General features: G+C 41.9%; 1 protein-coding gene across 1 annotated transcript in view; it reads left to right on the top strand.

The window, feature by feature from the left end:
- EPG5 (ectopic P-granules 5 autophagy tethering factor) overlaps positions 1–15,814 on the top strand; it is a 55,191-nt gene that overhangs the window by 26,749 nt on the left and 12,628 nt on the right. The window contains exons 21-33 of the mRNA XM_054283367.1: positions 614–733; positions 2,126–2,292; positions 2,484–2,708; positions 6,232–6,355; positions 7,244–7,385; positions 8,433–8,604; positions 9,763–9,925; positions 10,520–10,662; positions 11,934–12,090; positions 13,111–13,305; positions 14,230–14,443; positions 15,244–15,404; positions 15,521–15,728. Coding sequence (XP_054139342.1) covers positions 614–733; positions 2,126–2,292; positions 2,484–2,708; positions 6,232–6,355; positions 7,244–7,385; positions 8,433–8,604; positions 9,763–9,925; positions 10,520–10,662; positions 11,934–12,090; positions 13,111–13,305; positions 14,230–14,443; positions 15,244–15,404; positions 15,521–15,728 — 2,191 coding nt within the window. The remainder of the gene's footprint in view (positions 1–613; positions 734–2,125; positions 2,293–2,483; positions 2,709–6,231; positions 6,356–7,243; positions 7,386–8,432; positions 8,605–9,762; positions 9,926–10,519; positions 10,663–11,933; positions 12,091–13,110; positions 13,306–14,229; positions 14,444–15,243; positions 15,405–15,520; positions 15,729–15,814) is intronic.

Genomic DNA, 15,814 nt, shown 5'->3' with positions numbered 1-15,814 from the left:
GTTTTTGGTTTTTTTTTTGGGGTTTTTTTTTTTTCAGTTTTCTCTCTTGGTCAATTTTTCTTCCTGTCCCAGAGCTTGTCTAATCTGCATCCAAGAATTCATATAATAGGATTTATTAGTTACATTTTCTTCTAATCTACTATTGTTCTTGATCTGTTTAACAAGACAAAATCTGTAAAGCCTGACTTTGCTTTCAGGTCAGTCTTTATCTGATAAATATTTTGAATTTGAGTTACTTTCTCTCTGTTTATGTGAGTTCCTTATTCAAGCACAAAGGAAAAAAAAACTTTGCAGTACCCCAGACAGAGATGTGTAGTGCAGGTGGAAGAGGAAAGATCTTATTTTACTGAGTTTGAGAAGGTTGTTTCCTCCAGAGTTCCCTGGGTGATTCGGTCAGATTTGTCTACTTTTCCCCTTCTTTCCCGAAATTGTACAAAGGGGAAGTTTGAATTTAAGGATAAAGAGGTTTTGTTGTTGAGATGTGATAGTGCCGTTTGTAACTCTGCAATGAGAATCCATCAAACACTTATTCCTCTTAAGAAATCATCAGACTTCCTGATCCTGCCCCCTGCCATTTTGTTACCAATGTTTTTGTCATTTCTGTGTTGTCCAGGTCTGGTTTGCATGGACAGTGTTAAATATGGAATCAATATTTGAAGAAGATTCACAGCTTCGCAGAGTTGTGGAGGGGGAGCTGGTTATCAATGCTTTAACTCCTGATCAGGCTTTGAAGGTGAGAGAGCTGGTCATCTCTTTTCATTAAAATTAGAGAGAACTGCTGGAGAAAAATATTCTCTTGTATAATTTAATTTTTTTCTTAGGTACTGCTTCCTTACCAGGATAAATTTATAAATAATGCTTTACTTGGCTGCGCAGGAAAAAATATACTGCAGGGAAATTTTCATTGACATTTCGAGTGTATTTGAGTTCTTTTACATTTAAAAGCTACAATGGAAATACCTGATTTTACTATATCAATATTTACAGAAAACTAATTTGTGCTTTTGCATAATTGTCTGAATCACCTAATGCCTCACAACCTTCAGTGCATTTATTCTATACCCCTGAAATGGGGAGTGCTTATTTTTCAGGTGGGAAAATGTGTCTGTGTTTCAAACAGATGATTTCTCAGATGACCTGAATTGTGCAGAAGACTGGCCTTTGCTTTTCTCTGCTTTCTGAATTATTTTCCAAGGCTTTCAATACTATTTAGGTCTCTCCTTTAATAAGGCACTTAATGAGCTGTACGTCAGGCTACATTGCAGCCTTTTCCAGCTTCTTTGCCCAAATTCAGTTAGAAATTCTGGAGAGAAGCAAGTGGAAACCAAAGCTGTCCATTCGCAAAGTGTGACTTTTGGCACATCCTTCATCTCAGCTGTTTCAGTGTGTTTCAGTAAAGGAGGTGGCCCTGTGAAAATAGGTTTGTTTGGCCATGTCAAGTACATGTCTTGCATCCTTGAATATGGTCTGGTTCTTTGGCTTGCCTGTCTTGATTTAGCTGGAAAACAAAAAGAGTGTGGGCAGTGTGTGGAAAAGAGGTTTGGTGTAGGGGATGAGGAAGTGCCAGGGAGCTCAGAAAAGCCTCCCATTCCCCTGCTTCAGGCACAGTCCAGGGGAGCTTGGGGTGAGACTGTTTAATGGCTTAGTGGGTCTGTGGCGTTGCTAAGATGGGATACTGCTACTCATAGTTTGCTTTGATTTTGTTCTGCTTTTGCTTCTGTGTTCCTTCTTCGCATTAGTTATACTGCGCATTTTGAATTTTCACTAGAGCTGTATTAAATGTAATCTGGAAAAGGTTAAAAGTAGCATGCTGGAGGTCTAAACCAGGGACATCTACTTCTGTGAGGAAGAACAGTAATTGACTGTAATTAACACCAGGGCCCATATGTTTGCCTTGTGCCAGAGCCATCACGCTGGGGGTTTGTAAGCACCAGAGATGTAGTTCTGCTCTCCAGCATGACTGTGGGATGGGCAGCTCATCCTTCAAGGCCTGTAACAGATGTGTGACTGCTTCCAGAGCTTTCTCCCCTGTAATTACCAAGCGTTCACACTGTGTTGATCTGCTCAGTTACCCCGTGACAGCCTGTTACAGCACCACGCTTGTGTGGAAATGTTGTTTCTGCAGAAAGCCCAGGCGCAGCTGAAGCTGCCCATCGTCCCTTCCCTCCAGAGGCTCATGATTTACCGCTGGGCTCACCAGGCCCTTGCTACCCCTGCAGATCACCCTCTCATGCCACTGGTCTGGCAGAAATTCTTCCTCCTGTACCTTCACCGACCAGGACCACAGTATGGGTGAGTCTGATCTGCTCCAGAAGATTATCAAGCACTAATTAAGTGTACAGCAAGTGAGAGTCAGTGCATTACACTGACTGCTCCTGAAAGCAGTGGGTACCAGCGGCTTTTCTGGTGAGCCAATTTGTTTGCAGAGATGCTGATTTGACATATGCAACAAGACTTTGCAATGCTTTTTTGTTCATTTTTAGATTACCTGTAGATGGCTGTATTGGAAGACGCTTTTTTCAGAGTGCAGCTCATGTTAGCTTGCTCAATGAAATGAAGCAGCGGCTGACAGAGGTGGCAGACTTCCACCATGCTGCCAGTAAAGCCCTGAGAGTGGAGAGTCCTGAGGGCACTGACAGGTCACCAGAGAAGGCCAGCTGCTCACCTGATTACCTGACTTCACCTGAGCTGCATAAGGAACTTGTCAGGTAAAAAAAACCCCACAAACCTGCCCTGTTTCATGTTAATCAATGCAACTGCCTGAGTAACTGCTACAGCACAGTCATGGCTGTGTGAGGAATGGAGGGATGTGACCTCAGATGTGCTGCAGGCACTTATTAAAAGCATAAAATCATAGAACATTCAGATTCAAAAAAACCTTTCATGATCGTCAAGTCCAGCGCTTAACCCAGCCCTGTCAAGGCCACCCCTAACCCAAGTCCCCAAGTGCATAGTTGGGCTCAATCCATTCCTCTGTTTGCATAACTTGTTTAGTTTTGGAGGGGTGTGGGAGGTTTTACTGCTAAAAATAAAACATTGTTGATAGGTTTCCTTTTAGGGGAATAGCTTTGCTTTTTAATGAATGGTCGCCCCATGCTGGCAAAATATCACAGAAATTCAAGGCTGGAAGAGACCTATAAGATCATCAAGTCCAACCTGTGTTCTAACTATTCAACTAGATCATGGCAGCAAGTGCCACATCCAGTCTTTTTTTGAACTCCTCGAGGGATGATGACTCCACCACCTCCCTGGGTAGATGATTCCAGTATCTGACCACTCTTTCTGTAAAATACTTCCTTCTTAATTCTAACTTGCATCTCCCTTGACGCAGCTTGAGACTGTGTCCTCTTGTTCTATCTGTTGTTGCCCGGAGAAAGAGACCAACCCCTAGCTCACCACAGCCACCCTTCAGGAAGTTGTAGAGAGTGATGAGGTCACCCCTGAGTCTCCTTTTCTCCAGGCTAAACAACCCCAGCTCCCTCAATCGTTCTTCATATGGCTTGTGCTCCAAGCCCCTTACCAGCCTCGTTGCCCTCCTTTGGACACGCTCAAGCCTCTCAACGTCCCTCCTAAAGTGGGGGCCCAGAACTGGATGCAATACTCCAAGTGAGGCCTCACCAGTGCCGAGTACAGGGGAAGAGTGACCTCCCTGCTCCTGCTGGCCACACCATTCCTGATACTGGCCAGGATGCCATTGGCCCTCTTGGCCACCACGGCACTCTGCTGGCTCCTATTCAATCGACTGTCAACCAGCACCCCCAGGTCCCTTTCCATCTGAGCACTGTCCAGCCACACCGTCCCCAGCTTATATCAGTGCAGGGGGTTATTGTGGCCGAAGTCCAGTACTTGGCACTTGGACTTATTGAAGTTCATCCCGTTTGATTCTGCCCATGCATCCAGCCGTTCCAAATCTTTCTGCAGAGCCCTACGTCCCTCTAGCAGATCTACACACATTCCCAATTTAGTATCATCAGCAAATTTACTAATAAAAGACTCTAAGCCCTCATCCATGTCGTCAATAAAAATATTGAACAGAACTGGCCCCAGCACAGACCCCTGAGGGACACCACTGGTGACTGGTCGCCAGCTGGATGCAGCACCATTCACCACCATTCTCTGGGCCCGGCCATGCAGCCAGTTCTGAATCCAGCAAAGGGTATTCCTGTCCAGACCACGGCCTGCGAGTTTGTCTAGGAGTAAGCTATGGGAGACAGTGTCAAAGGCCTTGCTGAAATCCAAGTAAACAACATCTACAGCCTTCCCTGCATCCACTAGCCGGGTTACCTGGTCATAAAAGGTGACCAGGTTAGTCAGACATGATCTACCCCTCCTAAATCCATGCTGGCTGGGTCTGATACCTTGGCCATCCTGCAAATTTTGCATGATGGTGCATAATATAAACTGTTCCATTATTTTGCCAGGTATAGAGGTCAGGCTGACTGGTCTATAATTGCCAGGATCTTCCTTTACACCTTTTTTGTGAATGGGTATCACATTGGCCAGCTTCCAGTCGTCCGGAACCTCACCAGTGAGCCATGACTGTTGGTAAATGATGAAGAGTGGCTTTGCAAATTCATTTGCCAGCTCTCTCATTACCCTGGGGTGGATCCCGTCTGATCCCATAGATTTATAAATATCCAAGCATTTTAATATTTCTATGACAGCCTCCTCCTGGATAATGTGGGGACCATTCTGCTCCCTAAAACCATCAACCAGCCCAGGCGGGCGGGAGTCTTGAGGGCTAGTCATCTTCCCATTAAAAACTGAGGCAAATATATATTATTTAGGCATATCTGCCACTCATGTACATCACTAGCTATAAATGTAAAAGGCTAGTTGGTGTGTATATATGTTTGTCACAGACCAGAGCCTGAATTTATGTCTGAGTAATAGACAGATAATCAGATAATTTACTGTTGTCTTAAGCACATAGTTCAAGCAGTTTGCTTGGTTAGTGACCTAAAGGTTAGCTCTGCCAAGTGTGTTCTGTGCCACCTGAGAAATGGTAAATTTGCTTACCAAAACCTCACCACAGGACTCACTTTTTGTCTTGGCGTAGGCTAAGAAGGGAGACACTGTCACTCACTGCTACTCAGCTGGTGAATGCCCACTTTTGTGAGGGATAGTAGCTCCTAAGAGGTATCCATACCTCATGTACTCTAAACCTGAGAAAGTATATGAGTATTGCTAGGAAATGGTTGAAAGGATTATTTGAAATATTTGAAAAGAGTCCCTTGTTCAGGGGCCCTGGACATGAGGAATCGGAGCTCCTGCTCAGTGCTCCCCTCAGCAGTCAGTAGTTACTGTACAAACAAACGAGGGAGATCATAAATACCACTTGATTGTCTGTGAAAAATAATCCAGAGATGGTCACAGAGTGAACTTGATTAATATTTTCAGTCTTTGATTTCAAATAAGTTTCCTGATCCAGCAGAAAACCAGAGTACTCTACGCCCAAATAAATCTTACACTCAGGAAGTTTAATGACCTGTCTGGTTTCCTAGACAGGAGGGAAATTATTGGTAGGGTTTATAGGGGCTGATTCTTGGAGTTGGTCTGCTTCCATTTTTTCACCAGTGACACTGATGAAGGAAGCAGGAGTTTGCTAGTGATATTTAATACCACAGTGTGAAGATTTAATGGCATTCTAGTGCTTCCTTGTCAGAATGGCTTGGATGGTGTGACTGTGGAAATGGTACCAGTTGGTGGAACGATGTCAGCTGAAAAAAAGGTGTATTTATGTTAAAGTTTTAACAAAGGAGGAAATGAGAATGAACTAGTCATGAATGAAACTCTGAACAGAAATTAAAAGATGTTACTTTACTTAACTCAGGCATGACTTTTTGAGCAGGCACTGCAGAGAGGTTCTGGGGTGAGGAGCCAAACTTGTTTATGTGAACTCTGTTTATTCTGTTGGTCTTCTGAGTGGGATTGTGATGATACTTTCTGACATAAGACACTATTTCAGTCCTGGATCTTATACTAGATTGCATAAATGTTTTCCTTTTCAGAATTTGTCTTCTTGCTCTTTGTTGCTGTCCTTTGTATTTTTCTAGGTAGCTTCTTTCCACTGTGGGTCTTTAACTTGTCAGTAAACAAGTGAAAATGCACCTGAAATACCTTTTTTTAACCATGCCACCTTGTAGCATTAGTTGTTGCCCTAATTCTAACTTCAAAACAATCAAATTCACATGGATTTTTTTTCCTTCCCCCCCCCCCCCCTCCCCTCAGGCTTTGTAATGTTTTGATTTTGTGGTTGGAAGAAGAGAGTTTCCAGAAAGGAGATACATACATTCCCTCTTTACCAAAGCAGTATGATGCACATAGACTTGCTAAAGTCATGCAGAATCAACAGGTGGGTTGCTGATAACGCTGAAAATCTGAAATCTAAAGTCTGCTTGCTAAAATGAGTCTTTGAAATCAGTGAGAGCTGTGTTACTGGTCTTTAATACACATACAACATGTATGATAACTTCATAGATCTAACCTTTTTTTCAAAAATCCTGTGCTATCCCAAACTGCCTTCCTTTATGTTTGAAAGAGGACTCAGATGTAGATTCTTTGCATATCTGTCATTTCTTGCAACACAATCCTTTTTCTGTACTGCTCTGTAATTCTTTTTATGTTCTATGTTAGTGTTAGACAATTATTTTAAGTTGCAGCTTTAAATAACAAAAGACTGGAAGCCAAAACCTGCTTGTGTTGGTAGTCTGTAAAATGACAGGTTCAGCTGTAAGTTACTGAGTGTGTATTATTCTAGTCTTCAGTTATTTTTCTATTCTTCAAGCCTAAAGTCTTATTTTGGAAGGGCATTTCCTTCTGCTTGCTTTGTTTTCACTCCTCCTGTGTCTATGACTACTGGAAATGCAGCCTCCTTTAGGCTGGCTGCAGTTAATCATTCCATGATGTTTTAGACTATCTTGGTCTCTTGTATTCCTTTTTTAGGAGCAGATTTTTAATAATCTATCTTTGTCTCTTATGTATTAGAAATTATGCCATGTGTCAAGTTTAATCTCTAAGTGTCACAAATGCTTTTCAGTAGATCTCTCTATATATGTTATAAAAATAGTTCAGTGTTTTTCTTCAGTTTAATTTTTTGCCCTTAATAATAAATTTCCTGTGACTTAAAACTGCAGGGTATATATTTTATGTAGTTACTTTAGTTTCACAGCTACTACAATGGGTGGACAACACATGGTGCTGACCAAAACAGAGATGATAATTTAATTCTTTTGTGCTCCAGGATCTGTGGATGGAATATGTCAATGTGGAACTCATTCACCATGAGTTTCAGGAAGCTCTGAACCTTTGGCTGCAGGTTCAGCTTGAATCACATCCAACCTGTGCTTCTGCAGGGGAAACAGATTTCACCAACCCTTTGTCAGGTAAGAGATAAAAATAAAGAAACTGTGCCTTAAAGAATTACTGGGATGTCAAAGCCCTGGTTTCTTTAGGCGCTTGATGATACCTGTCAGTAAAGATATTAATATGGTTTGTTTTCTGTGGGTACAATATTTTCCATGAAGTTGTCATGGTTTTCTCACTCAGATTTTCATGATGGCGTGAAAATTATGACATTGATGCTTTTTGGCTTCAATTTTGCCATGTCACACAGCAGAGCTAGGGCATCACGGGTGAGCTCCCCAAGAGTTCCTCTGCACAGGGTGTGCTCCAGACATTTTCCCAAAATTTAGAGAGAGACAGGTGAAAGCAAAAGTAAAACCAACTGTACTTGAAAACTTATTGTCTCTGGGGTTTTTTTAGTTTAGTTTAGTTAGTTCGTTAGTTAGTTTGTTTGTTTTTTGTATTGTTTTTTCCCTGTGTGTTTTCTCTGGAATTTTGGCATAGTGAAAGGGCTGTTCTAGCACAGAAGGGGTGATAGTCACAGCTGATACATTAAGGATGTGGAGAGATTGGATTTGGAGCTGATCCAAAGAAGAGGAAGGAATGAGGGAATAGAGGGGAACTGGAATAGTTTCATAACTGAAACTGAGTGGAAATCAGCAGGAGGAGAGGGCTGACCCGGAGAGAGGCTGTGCTCTGAGAATGAATTGACACTGATAAGACTACTGGTGAGTTTAGGGAAAGGAAGATGAATTTTGCTTAGAATTTTGTCTGAGTGTGTGCGTCAGATGTAAAATAAATGGGGTGACAGGAAAACTGTTTGGGGAAAACAAGGAAACCAGCAGGTCTTTTGGTCCTAATCTTTGTCTGATGGAAGAGCTGGTCATGAAAATTAGCTCTGTGAAATAAAGTTTGACAAAAATAAGAATATTAGTTGAGTGATTTTTTTTTCAAAGGGGGAAACCTGAGAAATATTTGCCTGCAGTTAAAAATGCTTCATGCAAGAAAATGGATGTTTTTGTTCACTTTCTCATAAACTTTTCATATTGACCAAACTTGCTTCTGCTTTTTAAAAAACTTTTTTGTAGCCAAAGTGAGGATCATGAATAATTTGAAGAAGCTTGACACTCCCAAGCCCCCTCTGCCTCTGCAGACGATGAAAGCTCCTGTGCCAGTGATTTCCTCGGCCACCCTGGTGAGCCAGAAGGACGCGATCCAGCTCATGCGCAGGGACCTGAACATCTTGCAGCAGCACGCCAAGTGAGTCCTGTCTGTGCTCCTTGTGCCTCTCCAGTGGGTCCAGCACTGCCTTGAAATTATTGTGGAGTCACAGAATTGGGTGGGGAGGCACCTTAGAGCTCACCCCATCTTACCCCTGCCATGGGCAGGGACAGCTCCCACTGTGCCAGGCTGCTCCAAGCCCCATCCAGCCTGGCCTGGGGCACTGCCAGGGATCCAGGGGCAGCCACAGCTGCTCTGGGCACCCTGGGCCAGGGCCTGTCCACCCTCAGAAGGAACAATTTCTTCCTAAAGATGCCCTTCACAGCAGCCTCATTTATGGTATTAGCACAAGTCAGTACTTGACTTCTGCTTCTTGTCCCATTTCTTTCCTCTTTCTTCTGACCTATCAGGTCATTATTCTGCTTCTTCAACTGACATAAGAGTGCACAAGTCTTACCTAATGACTGAGATTACATCAGATGGCATCTAACTTATTTTCTTATTTGGCATATTTACTGTCTAAATTCTCCTTTTAGGCTAGATTTGTTGACAGTGAGTTACTTAACCCTTTTGCACTAAGGTAGTAGTTGCAATGTGAAGCACCCAGGAGAGAAATCTGATTTCTGGTTTTGGTAGCTTTGTTAATGAGAGAGACTTTCTGTTTTTAATATTCCAACTCAGATAATCCAGCTGAATTGTTTTCAGTCACAACTGGTCAATCTATAGCTGTTCTTACCTAATTTAGTAATTTAATAACAGTATTTTAAACTAGACCAAAAGCTACTAAGCCTGTGTCTAAACAATTCCACTATCAATTTTAGGTGGGCTCTCTTTTTACTGTTTTCTGGTTTGTTTTGTTTTTGTTTTGGTCTGGTGGAAAATTGCATTTCCTGTAGAGATTATTCTGTTCAGTTTCCTTCCAGGTTGTCATATCAAGTAATTCAAAAGAGCTCACATGTACTTGAGTAGTTTTGTTCTTATGAACCTTTTTTTTTTTTTTTTTTTTTTTTTTTTACTTTGAAGTGCTATTACTTTGAAGTTTTTGCTCAATTTTTTTTTAATAACCTTTTATGTTTTCCAGGAAAGTGTCATGAGTCTTTGTACAGCACATTAAATTGAAGTCTCCTCTCTTAAAAATTCTCAGCATTGCTGTTTTCAGGAAAGATTTTGGTAATTTTATTAATAAATGCCTTTCAGAACTGCAGCTCTCTGGGAGTCTCAGCATGTGGCTCTGAACAGTGAGATCCTGGACACGGTGCCCAAGCTGTATGTCAACAGGGAGGAGCAGATCACTCTCCACCTGGAGTGCCGGGGAACTTCAAATAAAAGCTGCCAGGGAGCAGCTCAGCTCACCATCCAGGTCAGAGGCATGGCACCACCTCTGTTTCGGGGCTGGTGAACACAGAGGATGAGTGTGAAATGGCTGAATTATTGTAAAAATGGTAGCATTTGGCTGAATAATCCACACACATATTAGTGATCTGAAATACCTCGTGTAATGCTCAAAAGGACAAGCAGATCAACAGCTGAAGAATAAGTTGTTGCATAATTTGTTTTGCTCGTGGCATCCATTCTAAACTGCTTCCCAGTGTATGGATGTGGGAATTTGCTTGCTGATAGGAATAGAAGCATGAAAATGTTTATGGAAATACTCCCATGTTGCTTAGTAAATTAATTTTTTGATCCCCTCTAAGTTTCAGTCCCTGTGGATTAAAAGCCTTAGATAAAAGACATGAATTCTATTAGTATGTGTGATATTTAATTAGGAACATGACCAAGGATGTGTGCTTGGGCACGATGTACTAAATCTGATGAAAGCTCTCGGGGGAAAACCATCCAAATTCAGACTTCTCTGACTGGACTCTGCTTAGTTTTTGGAAATAGCTGCAACATGGAAGAGTCCTAGCAAAATCACGTTAACTCTGCAACGAATGTGTGTCTTTTTGTCATTTAGTTTGAAGGGAAGCACAAAAATGAAGCAGTGAGCCAGCAGCTTCATGCTTTGCGTAAAGAAGTGAGGCAGCTGCAGGCAGAAGCCATGAAGCCACCTTCCCTGGGTGTTGTGGAAGCAGCTGTGCACGTGGAGAATTTCATAACGTAGGTTGCTCAGATGCTGCTCTGAGTAGTGGTGTTTGTGCTTCCATTTTGGTGTGTTAAGAGTTAAAATGTGGAACCTGTTTGTGTGTTTTCCCTCGTGCTCATCAGCTCAGGCCAGCAACAGAGCTGGAATCCTGAGACCTGTCTGTTTGTGACACAGTGATTCTTATTATCAGAGGGTCACTCAGGCTCAGCAGGGCACACAGTATTGTATTGTACTTCTCTTTATTGTTTTCTACTTCTTTTTATTGTTGTGTGCTTATAATAGCCCTCTTAATGCTGTAAAAGGACACTGAGTGATGACAAGGATGCTGTGCTAAACTTTTCAATGTGGCAAACTTGTACCACAGCTGTCTCAGCCATAGCCTAAATTACATGATGTGTATATGACTCTCTATGGGTTTTTCTTCATTATAGTTCAGGACATAAATCTTTATTAGAGTGCTAAAATTTGAAAATTTTTTCAATACATGAAACAAAATGGTGCTGTGAAATAATACCTAGATAATACCACTTTTTTGGGGAGGAGGAGGGGGTATGAATAAAATGGGATCATCCAAGGCCCTTTTCCTCACTTTTACAGTATATCCCAGAGGTCCACTTTAGCAACTTTATCCTCAATCTTCCAGATTTCTGCTGGGATTCTCTTAGTGCAGCTGGTTTACTATAGAGTGTAATGATTGTACAAGTAAAAGTGTTTATGTACTATTTCTTGTTCATTCTTGATCACTAATCTGAAAAATTCTGTGGGTGAACTAATTCTTGAGATTTGCGTCTGTGGAATTGCATCTTCTTCACCTGTTTTAATTCAGATTTAATGAAGACAGGGGTTTGGTCTCAATGAAACATTTATTTGGCAATGCACAAGAAAAGATTGATTCTATTTTAATTCTTATATTGTGGAGCCTGTGAAATGAAATGTGCTAGGTTCTCTTGCAATACAAAGGCAGTTGAAATACCATCAGAATATGGGGAGTATATGATTAAAGGGAGAAACAATGCATTGGAATTATGCTTTGGATATCTTTCAGTGTTCACTTTCTGACTCTGATTATGGAGACTTTCTAAGGTTTGGAAGTATCCATTTCAGGCAGCAAAATTACATGAGCTGAATCTGTGACTTTGCAGTCTGGATATGAGAAGGAGGGATACTCAGGGAGTATCACAAATACCCATCTCGAGGCTGTATATTGACAAGAAACCTTTATTTATTGTCACAGGTTATTTTCCGTACATAAATTTAATTTGCCTTTTTAACTTAATTTTTTTAGGGCCCTGATCAATATCTACAAGGTGCAGCCTATGCCTGCAATCAAGAAAGTTGGAATTGGTTTGTTTTTCACATTAGTAGAATATGTGTGTGATGAAACTCAACGTAATCCTCCCACAAGGCAGTTCTTCACATCCTGCATTGAGATTCTGGGCCAAGTGAGTTTATTTCTTGAATCTGAAAATATTTTCTAAATTTTTAAAATTTGATTTTTGGTGCTTATTCTTTCCAGTTTCACTGCTGTTAGTGGGGGGGAGTTGGTCCTAAATGTGTTCAGAAGTTTTAAAGTTAATTTCTGAGCTTCTATCCCATTTTGTTTTCAGCTAATTGTGTAATGTGCACAGTCTTTAGGAGAGGTGAAGTTTATATTTAAGCAAAATAAAAACTTGCTCTGTGGTGTCTCTGCTTAGTGTTAATAAATTGTCATTGTGTGAGTTAATTTAAATGCTGGAGTTTTGGGCAGGTGACTAAGGTTTGGATACTTTCAGTTCTTAGAAGTGTTTCAGCATAGACTTTGCTTTTACCTGTTGCTTTCTGGTTGATGCACATCTTGTCAACCCCTGTATTTAGACTAAATCTTTCTTCTACAGCCTTGCAGTGTTCTCTGTCTAGTGAGTTATATCAGAAGTTTGCTGGCAGAGAAGACAAGTACTTGGTGGTGGTGGTAATGTTTGCTGTGTTTGTGCTCTGAGAAAATCATTAGCCTCTGCTCTGGGTCCAGAGACTTACTTTTATCTTAAATATAGCTTATTTCAGTGTGCAGCTGTCCTTGAGCACCTCTAAAAACTGAAGTAGTGAGTTCTTCAGAGCTGTAATTCTGTTAAATTTTTCCTATTATTAAGCGGGGCTGGTGAAATCAGGATTCATTTCCTTATGGTATTCCATCAGAAAAAATAGTATTTCTGGGTATTTTAGGCAACATGTGTTATCACAAATACTGGTATAAATTGAGCTAGGAAGACATATTTGTTTTGTCTTATATCTTGTGGAATAGCAGCATTTAGATGATGTTAATCTTATAATCTCAGTCTCTTGTTTTTGAGGAAAACTTCTTACAAAGTTTTCCTTTTTATAAAAGGACCAAAATTATGGGTGTCTCATCAACAAGCTCAAGAGGTGTATTTTCCAGTTGACTGATATTTGGCTGTTATTTTTTCCACCATTCCCACTTCTCTCAGGTGTTCATCAGTGGGACCAAATCAGAGTGCAAGCGTCTGCTCCAGACCATCCTGCAGAACCGGAGGCTCTGCACTCTCCTCTCTCCTTACTTCACTCCTGTGGCCTCTCCCAGTGAATTTGTGACTTTGTACGAAAAAGTCGTGGCCTTTCTGAGTGAGGATAACAGCGATGTTGTCTTCATGCTGCTGACAAAGGTGGGTGTTCTTTGCCTAAGGACCGTGTCCTTAAGCTACAGAGGAAGGAGATACAAATCTGGTACTTTGAAATAGCATTGACAGGTTCTGTAGAGCTGTGTTGGTCATACTGAGTGTAAGTGTTACATTTAAGCTCAACAGGGGCTGGAGTCAAAAGCAAATAGCTTAAGTAGCCTTTTCTAGCCCAGATAGTATCAGTTTGTCCTTCCCAGGGCTTACTGCTGAAACTAAAACCGTCTCTTGATAACTTCTTCTGCCTGGTATCTCTGCAAAGACATTCATTACAATAGCCAGTGCATGCCAATCAAAACAAAATTTGGGACAGTGTCTGCATTTTCCAGCTCTGCTTGGCACCCGTGTCCGTCCTGCCTGTCTTAAAACAGAGTAAGGTAATAGCAAGATGTGATTTGCATATCTCATGAATACTGCCAGTGGAGAAATTAGTGTAACACTTGGCCTTTGATAGTGCTCTGATTTTCCTATTCAGTTACAGGGAGGCAGGAGGCAGTCTGTCCTGGGCAGGACTCTGAGCTGTCCATGGTGGCAGTATTGACCCTGCTGACCAAGGTCTGAGCAGGTGTGCTCAAGGGCTACAAAAGCTTTACTCCTCATCCTGAAAATATATGGACTGTGGGCATCAGTCCAGTTTAATGCTTGTGTGGAAACTCTTGACGCATCTTTTATGAATCTGAGCCCCTCGGGAAAGGGCTGTTCCATAGATTTTGAGCACTTCTGCAGTATGCTAAATCATAGCCTTTGAGAGTGAGGTTGGGAGTTCGGGCTAACAACATGCAAATTCAAGATGTTTTTCTTAGATACATAGAAATATCATTATTTAATTTCCCTGGTGACCTCTCCCTCCTCCCAAAGGTGTAGTGTCTGCTGAATCTCCTGCTCACAGCTGCTCCCTGTGCTCTGTTGCAGTTTGACCTGACACAGTGGTTGAGTGTGGCCAAGCCGCCTCTCGCGGAGCGCACCCAGCTCCTGGAGTCCATTCACCTGGCCCTCAATGCATGTGGCCTGGAACCTGAAGAAGATATTTTGATGCCATTTAATATCTTCTGCAAGCATTGGACTAACCTTCTCCAGTATCAGTTCCCTGACCACTACAGTGATTTCTTAAGGTTGTTCGTGCAAAGTGAGTATCTGAGGTGATGCGTCCTAAGCCTTTGTGCAGAATCCTTCTGGCTTAAAAACATGAACCCTGCGCAGTAGAGTTAAACTGCAGAACGTTTTACACTTCCTTAGGTTTCTGCCTTGGGTGTTTTTATGTGCCTTGCTATGTAATGTGGTTTTTTAGGACATATTGTAGTTCTTCTGTGGGTCGAGGCATACACATCAGTGATAACGGATTTTCATCCCATGTAACAGGAAAAGGATGGAGGAGAGTCGTCTGTTAATGGACTATTAGTCCATATTTAGCACCAATTAGGCCAACATTAGCACCTATTTATGATGGTTATGCCATGGTCTGTACTGCAGAACCCTTTTTTTTGATTACCCTTCAGTGTCAGGTGGAGAGCTGGAATTGTGAAGATGTGTAACTGGTGCTGAAATCTGCTGAAAATGTCCTGGTTGACATTTGATGCCACACATATTCTGATGTGCCCCTCAAATGAGAACAAAAGTGCTCCTCTTTGTCAAACCATACCTGTTGAGGGAGCAGCTGTCTCTTAGTGGGTATTTGCAGCCAGGGATATACAAAGTGGGAAGCTGTCTAAGAAGAGAAACATGTAGATGCCAAAAGGAAGTGTTATGTTGATTACATTTGCAAGCTAGAGATGATCTCTCACCCTTAAACTTGGGGCTTTCAAACTCCCACTTCACCTAATTTTTCATGAAGCAGGGAGCTCTAATTTCAACCCTATTTGATTTGTTTGGAGAAAGGGACTAACATCTTTCTGGTTTTCACAAATGCATTCCCTTCCTTCTCCTAAGGCTCCTCAGAGCAGCTTCTAAGCCCTGACTGTTGGAAGGCATCACTTCAGGCTTTGGGGTGTGATTCTGCAGTGGCTGAGCAGGGCAGTTTCAAGAAAAGCGATTCTGCTGAGGGTCCTGTGGTGAGGGATGCTGCAAAAACTCTGCTCTCCACAGAACAGGTGGGTGCCCCTTGGGTTGATTTGGGTTTTTCAGGTGATACAGATGCCCTCCAGTGACAGATAACACTGCTGTGCAGCTTTTCTGCAGCTGATTCATAGCTTCCTTCTTTTTACAGGTCAGAGAGACAATAGAATGGCTTTCTACATCCTTCTGCAAACTCCGGTTGGCCTCAGTGGACTTCAGGACTTTTGGCCTGTTTTCAAAATGGACTCCTTATGTGGCTGCAGTGAACACGTTCCTGGAGTACCTCATTAAACGACTGATTGACACTGAAGTTGCTAATTTAGCCCAGGAGCCTGTTGGCAGTAGCAGAATTTTAGCAGGTAATGTGTCTTAAAAGCAAATTACTTAAGAACAGACACCTGATTTCTCCAATTCCCTCTGTTAAGGGCCATTCAAATATACAGCA

The sequence above is a fragment of the Melozone crissalis genome, unplaced genomic scaffold (genome assembly GCF_028551555.1).
Source record: "Melozone crissalis strain CALT ecotype California unplaced genomic scaffold, PUWL_Pcris_2 ptg000036l_1, whole genome shotgun sequence".
Lineage (NCBI taxonomy): Eukaryota > Metazoa > Chordata > Aves > Passeriformes > Passerellidae > Melozone > Melozone crissalis.
Note: the sequence above shows the minus strand (reverse complement) of the source record. Positions and strands in the feature narration are given on the sequence as shown.